This window comes from Tinamus guttatus, unplaced genomic scaffold (genome assembly GCF_059628265.1).
Source record: "Tinamus guttatus ecotype Peru unplaced genomic scaffold, ASM5962826v1 Tinamus_guttatus_pri_ptg000710l, whole genome shotgun sequence".
NCBI classification, from domain to species: domain Eukaryota; kingdom Metazoa; phylum Chordata; class Aves; order Tinamiformes; family Tinamidae; genus Tinamus; species Tinamus guttatus.
The window spans coordinates 4,000,405-4,021,974 of NW_028289244.1; the positions used below are offsets into that span (position 1 = coordinate 4,000,405).

The 21,570-nt window shown below is 40.4% G+C and overlaps 1 protein-coding gene across 4 annotated transcripts; it reads right to left on the minus strand.

Annotated features, from left to right (window-relative positions):
• Window positions 1-499: 499 nt before the first annotated feature.
• MAPK9 (mitogen-activated protein kinase 9) lies at window positions 500-14,996 on the minus strand. 4 transcript variants are annotated; one of them, XM_010214604.2, is made up of 11 exons: window positions 14,806-14,996; window positions 11,544-11,673; window positions 10,349-10,407; window positions 10,075-10,213; window positions 8,397-8,562; window positions 7,014-7,085; window positions 3,340-3,522; window positions 2,433-2,557; window positions 1,931-1,994; window positions 1,508-1,579; window positions 500-685 (listed from the first exon to the last, which is right to left on the minus strand). In XM_010214604.2, exons 1-11 carry the CDS (start codon window positions 14,925-14,927, stop codon window positions 543-545), a joined length of 1,275 nt encoding a protein of 424 aa, XP_010212906.1. In that variant the 5' UTR covers window positions 14,928-14,996; the 3' UTR covers window positions 500-542. The 4 variants fall into 4 exon arrangements, with proteins under 4 accessions (XP_010212906.1, XP_010212907.1, XP_010212905.1 ...); XM_010214605.2 differs by having other exon boundaries at window positions 500-690; XM_010214603.2 differs by lacking the exon at window positions 7,014-7,085 and adding an exon at window positions 7,306-7,377.
• Window positions 14,997-21,570: the final 6,574 nt, after the last annotated feature.

The following is a 21,570-nucleotide window of genomic DNA, read 5'->3' on the forward strand; positions in this document are numbered from 1 at the left end:
AATAAAAAAGTGCTATGTGGAAGAGTAACTGCCCTTTAAATATGGTACTGAGAGCGCCCACTATGAGTTAACACTCACATGTAACACTCCAGTAGTTAAATAAAGCAAATTGCTGCAGTCACATTTAAACATACTTCATAGGGACTATACATTCAAGAAAACCTATTGATGAGCAATACTGTACTAAAAATGTAAACAACCACTTGCATCACAGAAGCCTACCAGTTGGTAAAGTCATAAACCCACTCAAGAGGAGTTATTAGCTATAAGTCTATTGTAACTGCTCACCTGAAACAGGCTGGAACAAAGAAAAGCCTATAACAATGTCTAAATTTAGATTTTTTTGTTCTTTAGATGTTGATTTGCTTTCATTCTACATTAAGCAGGCAGTTTTGTAACAACTGAGTAAAAAATACAGGCATTACTTCAGTAGAACATGCAGAACATGGAGTTTTTCTACTTGGTTCCATTAACTTACAAGCAATTCAGGCCCAATGGAAGCAAGAGCTCTTTTCCAAAGTTAAGTCTGCAATCCTGGCTGATCATCGGCATCCTTCAAGGGGTCCTGTCAAGGCATCGAGGCTGCTGTCTGTATCTGAAGCCAATGTTTGCTCTGTTGACATGGATGAAATGTCATTGATAGATGATGACTGGGAAGGACTGGTGTTGCTATTCACTGCTGCATCTGTGCTAAGTAAACCAAACATAATAAAATCTGAGGCAAGACAATATTACAAGTAAAAATAATCATGCTTTCAGGCTCTGAGCATCACTTTCTCCACTGAAGTTCTTGCAAACTAAATTACTAAAGCAACAAACATGAAGTTCCTTAGACCTCAAAACCTGACTAGGATGTTAAGAGACTCCTATTTATATTTTTTTCCTCTAGAGGGACAATATCTATGCACACATGTGTTTGTGTGCATATACGTGTGTATATATGTAAAAACGTGTATAGACCAATACATATGTAATTGTGTTACCTGATGAACAGTTATCTGAATATGGAAAGATCTAATAGCTACAGCTCACAGGAGACCATACTATGTTCTAACTACTGAACCAAGAGAACAGCAAACATCAAGAATTCAATCAAGGACAAATACTTTGCACTATAGGCTGATTATAAAAATAAGACAACAGATGTCAAAGCCTACATGAAATGGACACATTCATGCAGAGCCACACCATAAGCATTCAGCATAAAAGGTATTTATTTAACAGCTGATACCAGACATCTCATTTGATGACTGAATCCTTTGGAGAAAAGGCAGTGAAGATACAATGCAGTGCATTAGACACACAAGACTTCTTAAAGCAGCTCTCTTATAACTTATTTCCTAAGAATGTAAAACTGCTTCACATTTCAAGAGCTGACCAGAATGAATAGTGTTGAACAAAAAAATTTGCGTACCTGAATTAAGTGCAATTTCTTCATTTCAGTAATGCTACTGGCCAACCTTATGTATCACAGTTATAGAAGCCAACTGTTGAAACAATGACTAACCTGAGGGTTGATCTTTTACCACACCATTCTTGCTTCTTTCTTCCCAATCCATTACTTCTTTGTATATTAATTCTTAAGAGATGGAGTAAGAGACAGAAAGATCACTGTAAGACCAGAGTGTTCAGCATACTCAGCATGTACAAAAATTGTTTTACAAACGAAATACCCAACCATTTAAATATAAACAAAGAAACCCATACCCAAGGTACACTGAGAATACACTCATACATCAGAATTGGTGCCTCAAATCATAAAGCTATTTCAAAAAAAAAAAAAAAGTGACTTTCCAAGTCGCTTCTAAGTAAGCGAAAATGTGTCTCACCCTTGTACTGAACCTTTGACTAAAACTATGGGTCTAATCAATAGCAATACCTCAATGCTATTCTTTTTTTTTTTTTTTTAAACTCAATCCCCACTTCTTACCTTTCCATTCTTCAATTGCATGTTCTCTTTCTTCCAATTGTGCGTCATAGATTTGGGGTGGAGGCTACAAGCAAAACAAAGTCTCTAGTGTACTAACCATGTCAGACTAACACCATCAAACACAGCACAAGAAACAAACAGCAGCGATTCTCAATTTTGTCACTTTCATCTTTGGCAGTCTATTCCCCAATAGCTCAAAGTTAGTCATTTTACAGCTCCAGAAAGTGCTGTTAAGTTCTTCTTCCACTGAAAACTTGTTTAGGAGTCACTGTAAACGCCTGATGCGCTCGCAAAGTCCACTTTGCAAAAAGCACTAGATTACTACCATAGGCAACTTCTCCTCTAAAGGGAGCAGCAAATTAGAAACCTGTATGAATTCTACCTTAGTGGCTAGTTTTCAGCTGGTTCTGCTCCTGAACCATCACTGACGGGGCAGGAGCAGGGAGGAAGCACGCACCCACACTGATACCTTAACATTAATTTTTAATAAATGCAAACTTACAGCTTCTGCTTCAGCTGGATCATACCAGACAGTGATATAAGGATGACGTAAGGCTTCATCTACAGAAATTCTCTTGTCTGGATCTACTACAAGCATTTTTGATAATAAATCTCTAGCTTGACTGGCTAGGGAAAAAAACATCACATGAGAAGAATTGTAAAGGTTGAAGTCTGACACAGAAAACATGTTAGGGACAGGCAACACGCAATGTAACAGATTTCTTCAGCAAGGAAGCTTTCTAAAAAGTTCCATTTGTTAGTGACATCAGAATGCTTTAATGCTATAACATCAAATAACTCTAATTGAGCACTGATTTCATTGAACTGTATGGTCCCATCTTGCTCAAAAGATGGGCAGACACCTTGAGAGGGCAGGCCCAGGGACCCAATCCTTCCTACACTGTTACATATGTATATACAAAGGGGAGGCTGTGCAGGCTTGTGTGCTGTATTTTAAAAGCAACGTCACCATCTTTTAATGTAAATGTTATTTTAAAATACTAAACAGTCTGCAAATCAACCTCAATTTTTAACAGTTCTGCTGTCACATGGGTCACAGTTTGAATATGAAAGATTGAAAAATTTAATAAGCTTTTAAAAGCACAAGTTTAATAACATGATATCAAATTACTTTTTCTTTACAGAACAGTTAATGTGATATATGGTTATCTAATTTTGGTGGCATTTGCTTGACTTTGTCTGAAAAAGCACAGAATTTTAATAACAGGTAAATAATTCTGTATTCGATGGCTACTATTAATATATTTTTTAATGACATATCTTAGGATATATCAAAGGAAAGAAACAGCAGGTTGCAACTTTCATTAGTGTTGACACCTGTTGCAAGTGTACTGGAGACATTTTAAAGGAACATCATTAAAAGGATAAGACCCCCCCCATCTCCTTACTTTTTAACTTGTCACGATCAGATTCTGATGGAAATATCCAGTCTGGGAAGAGCTCTTCAAATTTAATACCAGGATATTTTGGCCTGTTTTCTACATAATTCCTCACTGTAGGCTGTAGTTTCTTCATAAAGTCTGCTGATGGCGTTCCTAGCTGTTCAATAACTTTATTCCATTGATCAATATCTGCACCATATCTTTAGGAAAAAATCAGCTGAAGTATTTCAAGTCTGCACTATATAAAAATATCATTTGCAGAAATCTGAAAAGTGAAAGCTTGAATAAAGGACAGAGATACAAACTTCACTGTCGAAGCAGCTGTATTCTGAGCTGAGCTGCCATGCAAAAAACTTGCACTGATATCAGCATGGAATTCAGGTTTTGTAATCCTAACATAAGGATGGGCTAGAAGTGCTGCACAATGTTTTATTTTTAAACCTGCCGCTCATTAATATCTATCAGCCAGTTTTGAATAGAGTACTTTAAAGAGTCTTAATGAAGTCTTTATTGAGCAATTGTATCCACAACAAAAGAACTTTGTTCAACGGAGACTCTGAAAACAAAATGAGCCAGACTGCCTTGGAGCCCTTGGCAGCAGAGTGCCACCACAAGGAAGGTTTCTGAAGGCAGGGAAAGAAACATGAGAAGTCCCAAAGGAAACATATCATCCTCAGTATAAAGAACTATCCTGCATATTCCCTAAAGAAATTGGGCAATGTTTTTCTGTTTTTTAATTGGAAATTATTCAAAACTCAGAATTTTCAGTAATTTAGTAATGCTGAACAAGAAATCCAAATTTGAGGGTTTGTTTGATTTGAAGTGCATCAGTTGCGGCAAGACTCAAAGACTGTTCTATCCTTGAATTCAAACTTCAAGTATTTTGCAGGAACTCCACTTATAAAATATTTTCATGTGTTTTCTGGGCTGCCCCTTCTCCCTCTCTCACCTCTGAGCATTTGCCTTATACGTAAGGAAAGTGGTTTAGATATTCAGGGCAAACTTAAGTAACTCATCAAGTTACAAAACTGAGAGAGAAGATTATCAGAAATACTAGTACAATGCAAGTTTGCTCAGACTTACACTTTACAGTTGTTCTGATTAAAAGAATACACAGCGCCAGAGTCTGACCATCCTCCTGGCTAATATCCACATTTAAATCCACAATCTACAGCATTTTCATCCATCATAACTAACCTACTCACACAGATTCTTCAACAAAACGATCACAAACTTGCTACACTTTCAGCTAAGATGCATTTAAAATGTATTGATGATATCAGTGTTTAATTCAGCGAACATGCCAAAATTACATCTAAAAATATATGCATATTCCTTGCTTCATGCTAAACATTTAGAGACTTTAACACAAAGATTTAAAGTTATATTTGCTTATTTAATATATTGCAATGAAAAAGTATATTAAAATCACAATAAAAAAGGTCAACGGTATTAAACTCTCATGCTAAAATAAGCCACAAATAAACCTTTTAATACACACCAGGAAATTTTGTTCCTACCTGGAAAATTGACTTCTGTGAGACACCACTAGCTTAGTTTCTTTTTGTTTAGCAGCAGTGTGGTTAGTCAGCTCATCAGATTATACTGTGGTTGAAGCTTATTGATTTATTTTGGAAAACAGAAAAAAACCTTTATGATCAATGCCAATTTACTAGTAATAACTCTTTCGGATGGATGCCTTCAAAGCACACTAAAAATACTGAAAATAGAAAAATATGTATTTTCACAAAATAAGGCTGATCTTGAAAATAAGTTATGATCATTAGAAAGCCAACTGGGAGAAAAATCATGATTTCAATGAAAAACATGCCTTAGGAATAACCTGGCAGCCTGTGGACAAAACCAGCCCATCCTTGCCAGGTGTGCCTACCTAATTGGAAGGGCTCTGGAAGAAGGGAAGGTTTAAAAAAAGAAAAGAAAAAAAAAAAAAAAAAAAGAAAAAAGTCCTCACACAGTCACAGTAAAGCTTTTTTTCCACCCCCTAAGAAATTCAGACTATGTCCAAAATCCTATCCTTTTGCATCCATCCTGGAAGTTAGTTAGTTTCAACAACATAAAAAGCTGTCAGTGTTTGGCATTAAAGGGAACCAAAAGCCAATTTTAGAGCAGACAATTAATAAATAAAACACTACAGCAATGCACTCCTACTGATAATATATACAGTTATCCAATCGAAATATAGATTGGTGGAGCTTCACTAACCCCCACAGAACCATAAATGTCAACTTGCATTTTTAAACAAGTATGAACAAAATTTCCTTTGTGTCTTCATAAAGGGAGCTCATGCAAACATGCAGGTGAAAGACACAACATACATGAAGAATTGTGTTAGGTTGGTCTGAAGGCTTTAGAAGATAAAACAATAAGTATAGAAATGAAGAAAGGTGGAAAAACAAAAAGACTTAATCATTTGTTTTACTAAATAACGCATGATCGACTGCTGAAGATTAGTGTCATGAAATTTGGCGTTCAAATTGAAAGTCCATTACTAAAACAGATAGGTATGTACAAAAGATTTTGTGAACTACACCTGGAACTTTAAAGTGGTGTGTTCAGCCTTTTGCTTGCTGATGAGCAAAAATGCTACAGTTGCCTCAAAATGCTGGACCACAACTACCTGCTGTGCCTTAGAACCCATAGTCAACGGCGCCAATTGTGGTTTAACAACATCTGCTGGATTCTGTTTATCTTGAACATGTACTTCTACCACACTCCTTTGCAAGATTTTCTTTCTTCCTTACACAGGATGATGAGGTGGTTTTTGTAATTGCAAAGCTAGCCAGCTGCTTTGATTTGGTTTCTAGGTTTCCTGAAATACACCGTATATATATAAAAACATATAATTTATCAAATGATTGTTTCTGTTCTCTTAACACAATGCAAAGACTTGTTTCTGATCCAGTAATGTGCTACTGATATTTCAGATTTATAATGTATGAAGGTGTCTGTGTACATTTCACAGTAAAATTTCCTACAGTTCTTACTGTACAGGAAAACACAATTTTCTGAAGACAAATTTGGAGGGGGGAAGGAGGAATGATAGTCTTCTAAAAAGACCAAAATGAAATTTTCATAAAATGAGAAGAGTTTCAAAAGAAAAGAGTTTTTCTTTTTATATTAAATAATATTAATAATAAAAAAAAAATCTGTCATGCAGTGTTTTTGCAGTTGGGACACTGCTGTCCAGCAAATGTTAATAAGCAAGAAAAAGAAATCTGTTTGAAACTCAGAAAATTGTACAGTAAAAAATAAATCTACTGTTCAAACAAACAAGAAGCAAAATCCATGCATTTGTAAAAAATAACTTCAGGTTTTGGCTTATAACACTTATCTACAAAGAATAATAGTAAGAAAATATACTTACTGCTACTTATAGTTTTAGTCTAGCAGGATCCTTTTAAAGCTACAAAAGCTGAACATCTTACTATAAATTCTACAGATTCAACCAGTACAGATTACATTAAATACAATCAGAGAAAATTAAATGGGACACTCAACAATTTGGTTAATGACACTAATTTCAAATATTACAGCAGATCTACTAAACCGTGATTGCATTTTTTTTTAATGCTTTTATATCTAAACAGATTGAAATAATTATGTTTCTGTTGGAAGTGGAATGGAATTCAAGGAATTCAAGGATGACTAGGGAAGGATACGATCAGTGCCTTGGAATATCACACAACCTTTCACCAATTCTCCCATGATGCACCCAACTGACCAGATATCAACTGAAAGTAAAAATGAAATGATCAAATTATGAAGTATCATGAACAAAAGTGAGGAAAAACAAAAGAGTCTAGCATCTACAGTAAAACACAACAATGTGGAAAACCAAACTACTAACATGAAAGTTCAACCACATCAACACCAATCAACTCTTGTCAAAGTTCTTCACATTTTGTAAAACACGGCGAATATCTACATTTCTGAAACCACCACGAAGGATACAATCTCTTCCTGGGAACAGGACTTTATGGAGGACCATTTCTGCCATAATGCACCCAACAGACCAGATATCCACTACAATTTGTTAGGTGCAACAAGGACAAAAAATTAAAGAATTTTTAAATACCACAGTTTTCTTTATCTGTAAACTCACATTGCACATCTACAGTCCTGCAGATAAATTATTTTTGTCCCATCCTGAGCAGCCTCTACTAAAGTTCTCATCCACATTTGCACTTGGCAAACCACAAGCTGCCCTGTTCATCAGTGCAAATTTTCCTGAGCAGTGGCTCAGCAAGGTCCTGTGTTAGTCTGTTGTATTACAGAGTTAAACATGCACACACATATTATATGTAAAATATATACATAAATAATATAAAAATATACAGCACGCCCTTCCCGAACCCCTGCATATAGTGACAGAGGCATATGTTAGAAGCCCAAAAGAGGCAGCATATTACTCCACAACTAATAAAAACAGCAGGTAAGACCCCAGTAATGCTGTTCAAGGACAACCTCCTGGACACCCATTTTACTGGCTGAACATTCAATATACTCTAGTCATTGTTTTTAATAACAGAATACCCAGTTTCTTTAAGTGCAATGCACATTTAAGAGAGCATAAGACAGTTTGTCCTAGGGATCTGAAATAGATCTGAATAAAGTGATCCAAGACACAGAAGGGGGACGTGGGGAGAAGGTGTTTCAGAACACACATTACATTAATAAAACTTATTTATTTATATATGGATGGTTGTACTTTTTAGCAGTCTTTGAGTAGAACCGTCTCAAACATCACTTTCTCATCGGATAGAAAACATGGCAACAGGACAACACAAGCAAAGAAATAAGATCAGTGTGAGAAAGAACAGTACAAGTGAAATGGAGGGTGACAAAGCAGAAAAGCATTAACACACTCCAAAATGATCAGGAGTGTAATTTTTGTTATCTCAAATATCCTGATTAACATGTTTTAACAACACACATTGGGGAGGAGCGGGGAAGAAGGAAACCAGCCACCCACCTTTCAGACCTATATTATGAGACCAATGTGCTTTAAACAAAAGATTTAAGGTGTTAGTCCAGGAACTTACCATTCTCTTTATATCCCATTCCGAGGATAACCTCTGGTGCTCTGTAATACCGTGTTACTACATATGGTGTCATCATAAAATTAGTACACGCTGTTCTCGCCAGTCCAAAATCAAGGATTTTGAGTGTACAATCTGACTTTACTACTATGTTGCTGGGTTTCAAATCCTAAAAGCAAATTATTTCAGTTAACAAAAGGATCAACATATTGAAAAATACATCCCACCTCCGAAGTCAATATATACCAGTTCATTTCACTAACAACTTAATATCTAGGTTCTGATGTATATGCTGGTTTCTACAGGCATACACACAAAAAAGTTAACATTTCATAGCTAAGTATTCAAAATTTCATGGAAAACTACAATCAAAATTGCCTGCATAGTCCTAATTTACCCATGCATGCACTGACAATATAGTCAGTTACATCTTGTACATACACATTAGACATATGCAGAAATCCGCTTACAGAAAATCTGCTTTAACACATTTGCTGGGCCCAATTTGGGTATGAGTAATAGCTGCATAGTGAAGCACATTGTTGTATTTAGTATCTGTGCCCTACTAACAGCAGAACATGGGACACAGGGTGTCACTTAGCCAGATATGTGCAGGAAAAGGTACAACCTAATACATAAAGCATAAATAAATGCATTTGTTAATGGGAGATAAGTCATCTGCTATGATGTAGTGAAAGCATAAAGCTATCGATGAGCAAGGAGAATGATAAAATATCTTAAGAGATTATACCCCATGGAAAAGTCATTACTCTACCCAAAGGAATATCATGTACAGTAAAAAAAATGTTTTTCTAGTGTTGTTATTCAAAAAGTATCACCAGAAGCTAACACACATACAAGCAGATTTAATTCTGTTATAGCCCAAGTATTTTACTTGGTAAAATCCACAGTATTCTTCTAAGACTTTAGTATCCTCCTCAAGCATATGTGAACTATATATATAAATATGTCCCCATCTCATTTAACAAAGGAAGTTCCATATCTGAAAACATACAGTTAAACCACATGGACCATCAGCTAGGTTGGTGATTCTAATGCTCCACCCAGAATTTAATCTTTGAATAACAGAATAATCATTTGCAGCAGTTGATAGGGAAATTTGTTGTTACCTCATCTTGCTACAACACGGGGCATGTGATTTCAATATGCTAAATTAACAACAGATGTGACAGTCACACACAATAGCTCAAGCTCACAGACTCTTCTGCTGTCCCATTTCTCCTGTGCTACTCCAGCTCTGGTCCTTTCCTACTCCTGCCTTCTTTTCAAAACCGAATCTTTCATCTAATCACGAATTTCCCCTCGAACTTCAAAGGTCATTTTGTTTTGCTTTAGTTTCCTTCAAAAACATTCTCTACTAATTTGAAATGTCTGCTGTTGCTCATGCTTTCTTTTAATTGGTTCAGCATTAGTTAAACTATATTACTGATAAAAAAATTGCTGTAAATGACATTCTACCACCCACAGAGGTAGCCTGTTTTGAGTTTCATTTACAGTATACCTCTTCACTGTTGAGATGGAAAGTCTTCAGGTTTATTAACATGAACAGAAAAAAAAAAAAGCATTATACAGACTTTTAAGAAACAGCTTTCACCTTCCAACAGTATCATAAGAACATGTGTCTTCATAAGAGTATTATTAGTGATCTAATAGTACCTACTCTGTGGATGATACCAGCCGAGTGGAGATGTTTGATACCGCACAGCATCTGGTAGAGAAGGTAGGACATTCTTTCATGATCCAATTCCATATGAATAACCTGGCACAAATTTGCATCCATGAGCTCCATAACCAAGTATCTAAAGCACAAGAGAAAATAATTATGAAAATTAAGAAATCATGCTGAAGCCTCACATGAGTGATGTTTAATAAATGCTGCTACCATCCTCCAATAGTGTTTGTCAGAAGAATTACACCAAAAAGCTAGTACTTACACATCCTGAAACTCTTCTAGTGACTTCTGTGGTGTAAATACATTTAATAGGCTAATAATCTATAAAGTAGAAATAAACACAAGAACATTAATTCAGGCAAAAATCTGCAGAAAATATTACTATTCAAAATCATGTGCACACTGTTGATTTTATAATATTTAAGTTGTATTCACTTTCACTTAACTCATGCTGAAAAAAGTTCAAAGCTGTAGCATGGATAAGGCAGACAAGGCTAGTTGTGTTTTGTTTTTTTTTTTCTTCCAGTTATGACTACCTACTGCCCACAAGGTATTCCCTTTTTTCCAAGACCAGTGCATGATAATCTGTTATTTAAAAACATGTGGTGTGCAAGAAAAGTACACAGGAACACGTACACAGAAGCGCTCCATGCACCCCCATTCAACTTAGACAATCATGTACTATTTCTAGAACTACTAAAATTAAAGCAAAGTAGTAATTTTAAGGACAATGCAGTTATTCTGCTACTTCAGGATTTCACCAAAAGCTTACTTAAATCAACCATAAACAATTAACTGACTCCATGAAACACATGGATCATTGACACTGCATGCTGAGGACTCAGTGTTTCCAATTCATATTAGCATCAGAATGTAATACACTCACATTATCTTTATATTCTTGTATTTGAACATTCAAGTACTGACATTATAAAGCTTCACATTTTAAAAAGGTTCAGTGAAAAAGGTCAAAAAAAGCAAGCACATAGTGTTTTCACTTCTGTTTACAGACAAAATGTCAGACAATTCCGCTCCATCTTCCTGTCTGTCTGCCAGCTAAACACTGGTGTTCTAATAAAAAGAAATCTTGCCTGAACTCAGGAAATTTAACTGCAGTGCAGCTAGAACAGTCAAACCCACAACCCAACCCTCTGCCAAACAGCCCCCCTGGACAGGAGGAACAGGATGCTCTACAGCAAGGGCAGCTTGAGGAAGTCTGCGCTGAGGGGCAATCCGCATCCCCGCCGCTCCACCAGCCTCTTCCTCCTCCAAACACCACACACCCCACCACGAACTTCATCACACATTGCGAGGAACTGTCTTCTTACCACAAATCTTCCTAATTCCTCTCGCCACTTTTCCATTACTTTGATTACTAACAGTAGTTATGAGAGCAAAACAAGACCTTTACAGACAACCTGTACTCATGAGAGAGGGAATCATAAAGCCAAACTTACGTTTTTGTGATTGACACATTTTAGCAGAACAAGCTCTCTGTAAGCTCTTTTCGCATGGGTTTGATTCTGAAAAGGACGACTCAGCTTCTTTACAGCAACATTTATCCCAAGGACTGTATCAAACGCAGCACTAGAAGTTTTCAAAGACAAACAACGTTAGTAGAAATCTGTTTTGGGGAGAGGCAAGTGGGAGAGGGGAGTGAGGAGAGAAATCAAGATTTGAAACAATGCATAACCCAAACCTGATTACTTTAACATCATCTATTTTTCATTTGGAAAAGAAACAACCTGGTTATACTAACATACTCTATTTTTCATTTAGAAAGGAAACATTAAAAGAAAACCTACACAGTCTATAAAATAAAAACAAGTTAAAAAGAAGCCACTAACACTCTTATCTGAGGTCTTCTCTAACCCTTCCATATAACCAACTCTGCTGACTCAAGACACACCTCAAAAAAAATCCAAGTCTAAAAATCTTTTAATATATTTGGAATTAAAAAGCACCTCAGCTGCACAATCTGAACACTTTGGAAGCTTTTGGGGACAGGGGGAAGAAGATACCATTGCTGCCTTACAGTCACTCACTACTTCCAAAAGTATTTTTTCTTCTTTTACAGCAGAGGCACAACAGTGCAAGCACCTATTCCACATGCAGCAGGATTCTTGTGTGAAAATATTTTACACCTCTAAGCATTAACAGTGCTTAAAAGAAAATTAACCTCATTATCTGTTTTGTCCCCCAAATACATGGGAATCACTTCAGTGCTGCATCTCAAAAAATGTGAAGCTTTGCCTGCTGGACTAGTAGGAGGGGGGAAAAAAGGTTCATTTCCCACATTCATTTAATGTGGGAAAGAAAAAAAAAAAGGGAGCAGAATATATTCTCTATTACCATCAAGCACACTGCCAAATATTATGCAATTTTAAAGAAAAAAAACATGAAGATAATAAGTATTAAACTGGTAGGCAAAAAAAACCCTCCATCCTTGCCCATTTGAATTCTGAGTAGACTTTTTTTAATGGTAACTATAGGCAACTGTATCAGGTACAGATTTAATAAAAGCAGATTCTATCCCATTATCACCTTGGCTACTAACAGGAAGTCCATTCATTATTTCAGCATTCAATACCATTGACTCTTTCCCCACCATCTAAAAAGAGTTTGCAAGCAGTAAATATCTGTATCTTGAAACACTATTGCAAGTACAACCATCAGAGTTCAAACGTGCTCTCTTTTCATTTAAAACATGGTCGTTTTGCTGCAGTGCATGACAAAGATTTGCCAAGACAGACCCTCATTCACTAGGAAATTCAAGCAAATCCAAGACAAGAAAAGAAAAAAATGCCTAGACGTTTAAAGTGAAAATTGTTTTTAAGAGTAATTCTGTGCAAGTGACTATTCAATCCTAAATATATTATGACAAATACATTAATACTTAGGAAGGGGAGAGGTCCTGCTTAAGAATATACTTTTTTTTATATAAATGACCTATTTCTCTCCCAGTCTGTTTGGTAGAGTGCATGTTAGAAATACCCTCCATACAGCAACCAAACTTTTTTAAGCATCTTTCAAGTGCTTTAATTTATTACCTCCATTACTGTTCTTTTATATCTACTTGGAAAAAAAAATGCTTTTTTAATATCTATTTTGATATCAAAGAAAAAATAAGCAATACCAATTCTTCACAGATGAAGATGTGAGTTTCACATTATTTTTTTAAGAAAAAAATAACAACATACAAACTGAAATGACACACTTGGTATTAGAAATTCCTCACCATCCAAGAAAAGTCTTCAGATGCTTCAGACAAAGAAGAAAATCTATGCAATGTTTTACATTCTGCTGTTCCTTAAATAGTGCACTCAAATTCATCAACTCGCCCCTTCTTTCCAAGCTGTTGACCTTAACACTACCCTAACTTCTTTTTGAAGAGCTAGCTTAGCTCAAGACAGAAAGCAAGCTGGATACTTCCAGTGACAGAAGGAGTAACCACAACCAACCTGATCTCCCGGATGCCCTCTAGAACTAATATAATGTTCAGAATGTTTGTAGCAGGAAAACATTAGCACTACACCAATAGCCAAGATCTAGTGTACCTACTCATCCACAGCTCAACCAAGTAAAGAGGAATGAGATATGGTGTTCTAATTTTGCTTATTTCACATCTAGGGAAATAGGAATATCAAAATCATTTAAAAATAAAAAGCTGTATTTCCAGGAAAATACACTTTTTCTCATTATCTGTACATCTGTTTAAGCTTATTAAAAAGGGAAAAAAGACATGGGCTCATGGTATGACGTCCAGAAAGTTGCTCATAGCGTATGAGTCACCTCGCTTAGTCTGCAGGATTTACAGAAGACTTGAAACTGCAGACTGTGTTTAAAGCACAAACACCCACCACGTTGTGATTAGGTCATGTTAAGTCACTCATTAGGGTGCTTCTCACACTCTTTGCTCCCTTGTGCATGGAACTGTGACACTGCATCAATAACCCTTTCTACTGGTACCACGCAAGCTTTGCCCAACAAAACACGGGCTGGCAGCACGATGGGTAGAACGGACAGCTGCAGGCTAGAAAACATTTGAAAATGTTTACCTTGAGCTGGCCCAGAGGTGTGGTGCCATACAAGAGACTAAGGTTCAGGATGACACCAACGACTCTCACGTCCTGGGCCAGTGGAGGCTGGACACAGAGCTGAGGTGCCACCGAGGGAGAGCCGGTCAGCCCAAGCCCTCACACAGCATCCCTGCCGGGGTAATCCATGGAGTGACAGTGACATGGACTTGCCTCGTCCTGCCAGCTAACGGCAAGGCGCTGCACTGATGGCTCCTAGAAACGGACAGGAGTGACCGGGAATAGAAGGGGGGGAAGAAAGGGGCCATGATGAAGAAACGAGTAAAACTCAGAATCTCTCACCATCTCATTGCCATGCCTCACACTGGAATAGCAAACTACAAGGGGAATGGGAGAACTAGAAACAAATAAAGTGGTTAAGGAGAAGGAAATGTGTTGACCATCTTAAATTAGGCAGTTATATCCAAGTATTATTCTTCCCTACAAACAAAAGAAAAAAGCACATGAACTACAGCAAACAAGTATTTTACAATCTATGTAGTCCCTAACCCTGCAGCAAAAGACAAAGAAATTATCATGAGTATGTGACATCCTGGCACCTCTTTATTCTGTCAGGAATACATTCAAGTTTCATTTTGAATTTATAGCATTTATGTTTAAAAAAGTATATTTTTTTACTCACCAAACAATGCCCTGTGCCCCTGATCCTATGGGCTTCAATTGCTGGTAACGTTTTAGTACAGTGAATGTTGAATCTGCAACTTGAACACTGTAAAATTGACTATCACATTTACTGTCACTCATGGTGTAGTGTCATGTAGGTTTCTCTCACGGACCTCGTAAAGTTTTCAAGATCTTAAAGGAAGAAAAGAAAATAAATGTTCAATTTTTCTCTAATTCTAGGCAGACAAGTCAGAAAATTCACAATACTCAGTGTTTCACATATTTTAAAATAAGTATAACTAAATAACTATTCTTTCAGATTTGTGTATTGCCACTAGAGCCTCCAGAACTTCAAGTAAGTTTGTATCTCTAGTTCAACACCCCTAAAAGAAGTAGCTAACAACTATTTAAAAAAAAAAACACAAACAAGAAATCCCCAATCCAGTGTCTTTACTTACTAAAGATCATTTCGTACTATTGAATTACTGCTATCTGGCCACGACTGTGTTGTCTGCAATATTATAGCAAAACCATAAACAATTCCTTTCAAAGACAGACAAAAGCAGCACCAGAAACATACAGAAGTCAAGGGCACAGGAAGCAACATGCAAAACAATTAAAACTGCAAAAGGAGTTTTGAAACAGATCAACCCCAGTAGCTCCTGCAGCTTCTCCAGGTCCCACTCATCTTCCCTCAATCTACCTCCCCAGTGCCACGTTTCAAGCAGGGCTTTAGCTCCTCAGCCCTGCCAGGTGACTCCCCTTAGCCCCAGACGTACTGGCATAACATCAAGTAAGCTACAATCATATGCACTAGGGCATCTGGGGAGAAGCTGGTCTGCTAACCACTACCTTTAGAGACTCTCCATGAAACTATATGCAAAAAGAAACATCACTTGTGAAGCTGTTTTCTGAAGTCAACCTCTCTTGAACACTTCCCAAATACACTTGCTCTGAAAACTTCAGCTGAGCTTTTACAAAGACCTGGACTGAATGGAAAGAGCCCAGAGGACAAAAAGGAGCCTGATTAAAAGCTAAGAAGAGACCTAAAAGAAAAAAGTGCCAAATTAACTGAGGTTATCTCTCCAGAGGAAGAGGAGATGAGGAAAATAATTTTCAAGAGTACAGGAGACTAAAGAAAGTAGGAATGAAATAACCTGTTCTCCATGTGCATGATGGATGTGGCAATTCAGCAACACGCTATGAAGATTTTGATCAGAATTCTGAAAGGGGAACCAAGAAAGGGAGGAAGACCAAACAAAATCCACTGGTAGGGGCAGGAACAGTGAAGCACTAGAGTAGATTTCCTAAGGAAACTGTGGACTCTTCCTCACTGTAGGCTTCTGTGTTAGAGCAGCAGCTGTCACGAATGAATGAGGTGTAGGCAGTTACACTACAGAGCAAGGGATGGGCAAAACCTCTTCAGCTCCACAGCAACAAGAGCAGACATCCAGTTTTCCAGGGAACACACCCTCTTCAAGGCTTACAGAACTGCTACCCTAGGGATTCCTCAAAATGCCTCTAACATTTCCAAATTTTTGTTTTCACGATCCACATGACAGAGAGAGATACCACAGCCCAGAGTAAAATGCACTGTCAAGTGTGAAAGGAAACTGTCTCACCTTCTCCTTGGGCAGCTGTCCTAACCGCAGTCTATGCGGCGTCTCTTTTATTCAAAGAGCAGCTATGGACTTTGTCAGGGGTCTCGAGAACACTCGCGACCCAACACAAAACAAGAGCTCCAAGAGCTCCAACACAGACCTGCACCAGCACAGGGCCACGGGAGGGGCTTTAAGCTAGTTGGAGGACCAAGTAGTAAAACCTGGGACATCTCCTTTCCCAGCTGAAGGATATTGTGAGTGTGGAAGCACCCTGCACATGGCCTGTCTCTCAGATTCCAAGGAAAGCCTATCACTTTGGCTCTGCAAGTAAAGCAGAGAGGCTGCAAATCCCAGTGGAGGCTGGGTTTGAACTGGTAATGGTTAGACTTAAGGGGGCCTCCATAATCCAAAGAAACATCAAGCATCTCTTATAAATTACAGTATCTCAAAGTTTAGGTAGCATTATGTACCTAATCGAGTGAGGTGAGGATTAAGCAAAAGGTAAAGTGAGCTACCAATTCCCTGCTGTGCCAGCAGCTACCTGAGGGCAGCGGGTCAGGAGGAAGAGAAATGCAAATCTGCACACACAACAGCTGCAGCCAGATGCACGGGGAGCTGCACACACAGACCACAGAGGCACCCGTAAGATTTACAACAAACCCTGTGTGCATGAACTCTAGGGCTGGTGAAGCAGAGAGCACACGGAGCTCAGCTGGTCACAGAACATAACTCAGAATTAGCTGAGGTACCCACTAGGACGGGAATCACATGCAAACATGAATTACTGCAAAGCTGAAGACTCTGAAGCATCAAATTGTTTGATTAACAGTCACTGAGCAGTCTTGGTGTAAATCTTCATACATTAAAAGACATTAGAAGGAAAATATGGCTGGAGACTCGAGACAGAATCTTAGCCTTTCTTATCATCTTGGGCAAAGATTTTCAGAGGGGGGGAAAAAAAAGCACAAGTTTTGAATAAGCTGGGCATCAAGTTAACAGTTTTGGGGTTTTTTTTTGAAAAACTAGACTGTGTTTCTTCCTGGACTAATGAAGTACTTTCTTGTAACAAATATGAAGTTGGGTAAAGGGAAATCAACCTGACTCAGAGAAGCCCTCACTTGGAAGAACCTGTACAAAACCATTCATTTAGAAAACAGGACAAGTTCTTAGTGCACAACCCAAAGAGGGATTTTATGCACATCATAATGTGGCACTTTTATGTATTTTGCCACCCCTTGGAATTCGCAGAGCTGAGCAACCAGCTTCTCCATAAAACGTGCAGGGGAAGCAGCAGCCTGAGCCTGAATTCTTCCTTAGGCTGCCAGCCGATGGGAAGCATCAGGACATGGTTGTTCGGACACAGCCGTCCACACAGAGCTCGGTGCCGAGGGGCTGCAGGTCTTCGCAGGGCCGATGGGCACAGAGGCTACTTTGGGGGCCAGACCCCTCGAGTAGAAACAAGGTTTCCACTGCTCAAGAGTCAAACCCGGAGCTGTTACCCTCCTACCTGAAATACTTTGATTCATTGCTCCTGTTGTAAGGACACATAAATTCCATGCTTCTCCTATAGAGCAATCTTTGGAAAGGAGACATATTTCAATGCAAAAACATATGTTTTCAGTTACAGCTTCCTAACTGCAGCTACAACCAGGACCAGCACAAAAGTGCAGAGCACCCACTCACAGCATGGCCAGCAAACGTACTTCTACACATTGATAACATTGACATGGAATTAAAATGATTCTAGACCGAAAGAAGAACCACAAAGCTAATTCAGCACATCACACACAGTGATCCTGCAAACCATTATAGGAGCTGTTTTCAACCTGCAGTCCATGAAAAAGGAAAGAAAAGATCCAAGATTCAAAGGGAAGGGGAGAGGTGTTTCACAGAATAAAGAAAGTTGAAAGCAGCTTATACTGCATTAAGCAGTCACTTCTCTAAATCAACTTCTTATTAAGCAGATCTGTCCTCTGGATGTCTTCAAGTCAAAAGCTTGTGAAACAAACAGGCTGCAGCAGTCGGGAACACATTCCCAGCGCTGTTGTGGTTACAGCGCGGTGTTAGTGACAAGAAAGGCTAAGTATTCAGCTGGGTTTTTAGGCCTTGAGCTAAAATTCCATCACTGGCGGTGAGAAAAGCCTGTATAATATACACATACACACGTGTGCGTATATTTATAAACAGGTTTACTCTTTCCAAATGAACTGCATAAAGACACCAGTGACAGAGAGCAGCAGAGGGAGATAAGAGACAGAAAGTCTGTGCAGAAAAATCTCCCTCAACCCCCACTCTCTTATTCACATTTCCAAAGGCACCTCAAATTAGATGCCCTTTTCTAAGGGCATCTACGTTTAGATTAAAAGGGTAAAAACCCTCATAGATAGCAACATATCAACAGGTATAAATCCAGCTACGGCTCCGTTACAAGTTGCTCCTTATTACTTGAACAAATCTGCCACAAAACCTAACTGCACCGTTAACAGCAGCTAACGCCACAGAAGTCTATACATACTACGTATCTTATCGGGCCCTTAAGAAATGGCTCTTTTGGTTTCCAAACCCACCCGCGACGCGAGGTTCCGCGGGCGCCTCGGGGCCGCAACACGCGGCTCCTTAACAACCTGCTGAGGACCGAGCCGGGCCGCGGCCGGCAGCGCAGCTCGGTGGAAGGAGAGGGGGAAAAAATAAGTGTAAAGGCGCATCTGCCCTTAACTGGGGTTATGTAAGAGGCGCGCAACGAAGCGGCGGCGCTTCCACCGGGACTGCTCCCCGCTCCCACAGCGCGGCCGGGGCAGCCTGGGCCCCGCAGCGCCGCGCGGAGCCGCGGGCGGACGGCGAGGCCGGGCGGCCGCCGCGAGGGCCGCGCGCAGGGCCGGGGCCGCGGCGGGCTCAGGCCGAGCGGCCCCGCAGCGCCCGCTCCGCCGGGCGCCTCGCGGGGGCGGCGGCACCGGGGAACTTCCCGCTCAGCGGCAGCCGCGGCGGGCAGGCACCCGCGCGAGCCGCTCGTCCCGCCGCCCCGGCCCGCGCGCCCCGCTGGCCGCCGCGCTCACCGTGTGCTCCGGGCGGGCCGGGGCGCTGCGCTCGCGGCCGCCGCAGCCGCCCCGCTCGTCCGGCGCGCAGGGCCGCGCCAGCCACAATGGCCTCCCGCTGCCCCGCGCGGGCCGCGCCAGCCCCGCACGCGCTGACGGGCACCCGCGCCGACCACTCAGCGCTCCCCGGCGGCCGCGTTCAGCCAATGGAGAGCCGGGGGCGGGACCGGCGCGGCGCCCCGCGAGCCAGGGCAGGCGCAGGCGGGGCCGCGGCGCGGCGGAGCGGGGCTCGCAGCGGCCAATGCGGCCGCGCCCCCGGAGTGACGTCATCACCCCATCAGGCCGTCACGGCGCTCATGACGTCACCGCGCTCGTCACGCGGGGCGGGGCAGCGGCGGGGCCGGCCCCGCTCGGGAGCCGGCGGCGGGAGCGGGGGCTGCGGCGCGGGGCGGCCCTGGCCCCGCAGCGGCACCGTTAGCCCCCGCTTCCCTGTTTTCGTGCCCACCTCAGCCCCTGCCCGGCTTCCCTCTGCCTTCCGCCTTGACCTTCGCACTGCGTCGTTATCCCAAAGCAGGTGCCGGCCCAAAATAAACTGGAGGGTTTTTTTCCCCCCCCCTAACTCTCCTAGAGTTAAGGGAAGTGCTTTCTTTTCCATCCTCCCCCTTCTTGCACATGCTTTAAAATACAGTGTTTTATTTATTTTTAACTAAACCAGGTCAGCTCGTCTCTACACTGCGTAAAGGTCAGCTTCTTGGAACAGATCCACTTTTCATGAGGAAGACAGTAAACACAGAGTGTAGAAGGGGCCTCTGCTGTGACCTACCAAAACCTGTCACATGCTGAGTTACAGAGCCCGGGTAGCTAAGTCACAGAGTCACATCCCTAACAGTTAGGGGAGGGTGTCTTCGGGGGGAATCATACACCAAGGAGTGGAAACAACTCTCATAGAAGTGCTACACCAGCTGCCTCTCTAAGCTGGTAAATGCTTGTGTAGGTTATATATTCAGCTTATAAGCAAGCCTGAAGGGTTAGGCACTTTTTTGTTTAACTCATCTAAAGAGAAATGAAAGTGATTGTCAGAAAATACAATTCCAAAGTCAGAACTGGCTACAGAAGCCCCTGCATGCATTTTCCTTAGTTCTTTGAAACCTCTTGCTTCCTAGGGCACTTCCTGGAGTAGCCTTAGCTTGAAACTGTGGAGAGGAGGGGTGGTGATAGTTTGTATAGGGCAAATGCACATTTATTGCATTTTTTTTCCAGTGACCTAAGAGGCAACATTATGATCATAAACAAATATAAGAAAATATGCACAGCTTCCTCCTTCACTGGAGGGAAAGTTGCTTTTATTCATCTACATTAGAGGAAGGTAGAGCACAAAGAACAGTCAAGAACTGAAAGGAATTAGAGCAAAAGATGGTGTTGCTAGATTCGTAAGTGTGTGTAAAAGCTTTTAGCTGGGAATAGTGTATAGTTAAACTACTCGAGTTATCGCTCCTGAAGGAAACGAGTTAGATAAACATGCTCTTATTCTTTACTTGAAAGTCCTTTTCTTCCCCTCATCACAAAACTAAAACCCAGGTCCCCAAAAGGAAGGGGCAGGGGGACAAAAGCCTCCTCTAGCTCAGTTTTAGCATGAGGCTCTCCCACTAGAATTCATAAATCTGAGTTATAGTGCCCCAAAAACAGGGCTCACACCTTTGAGCCTGCACAGAAAACTACTGAGGAACAGTCACCAAATCCTACTCCTCCCATACAAGGAGGAGAGAAAGAACTCCTGCTAGCAGGGCTGAAGCAAAACTAGGAGGACACCATGTCTCCACCTGGCCAAGTACTGCAGTGCTACATCTATGCAGGGAGCTGAAATGAGGAGTCAGAGGGAACAAATAAAGCAGCCACAAGAGACTTTACATGAGTATTTAATGGTATAGCAATTCCATTGTACACGCTTCAAACAGAAATATTGCTTGAAAGACTTCCAGTTCCCTTATTTTGTTGCCCTGTACATGTTATACAAATAAGAGCCAGGACAGCATACAAAGCAAGATGTTGCTCTGGCTTTTCAAATAATTCATTGAAAGAAGCAGGAATTGAAAACATAGCTGGGAATTTAGAGCCACAGCGGAGGTTTGGAACAGACTGGTTGAATACAAC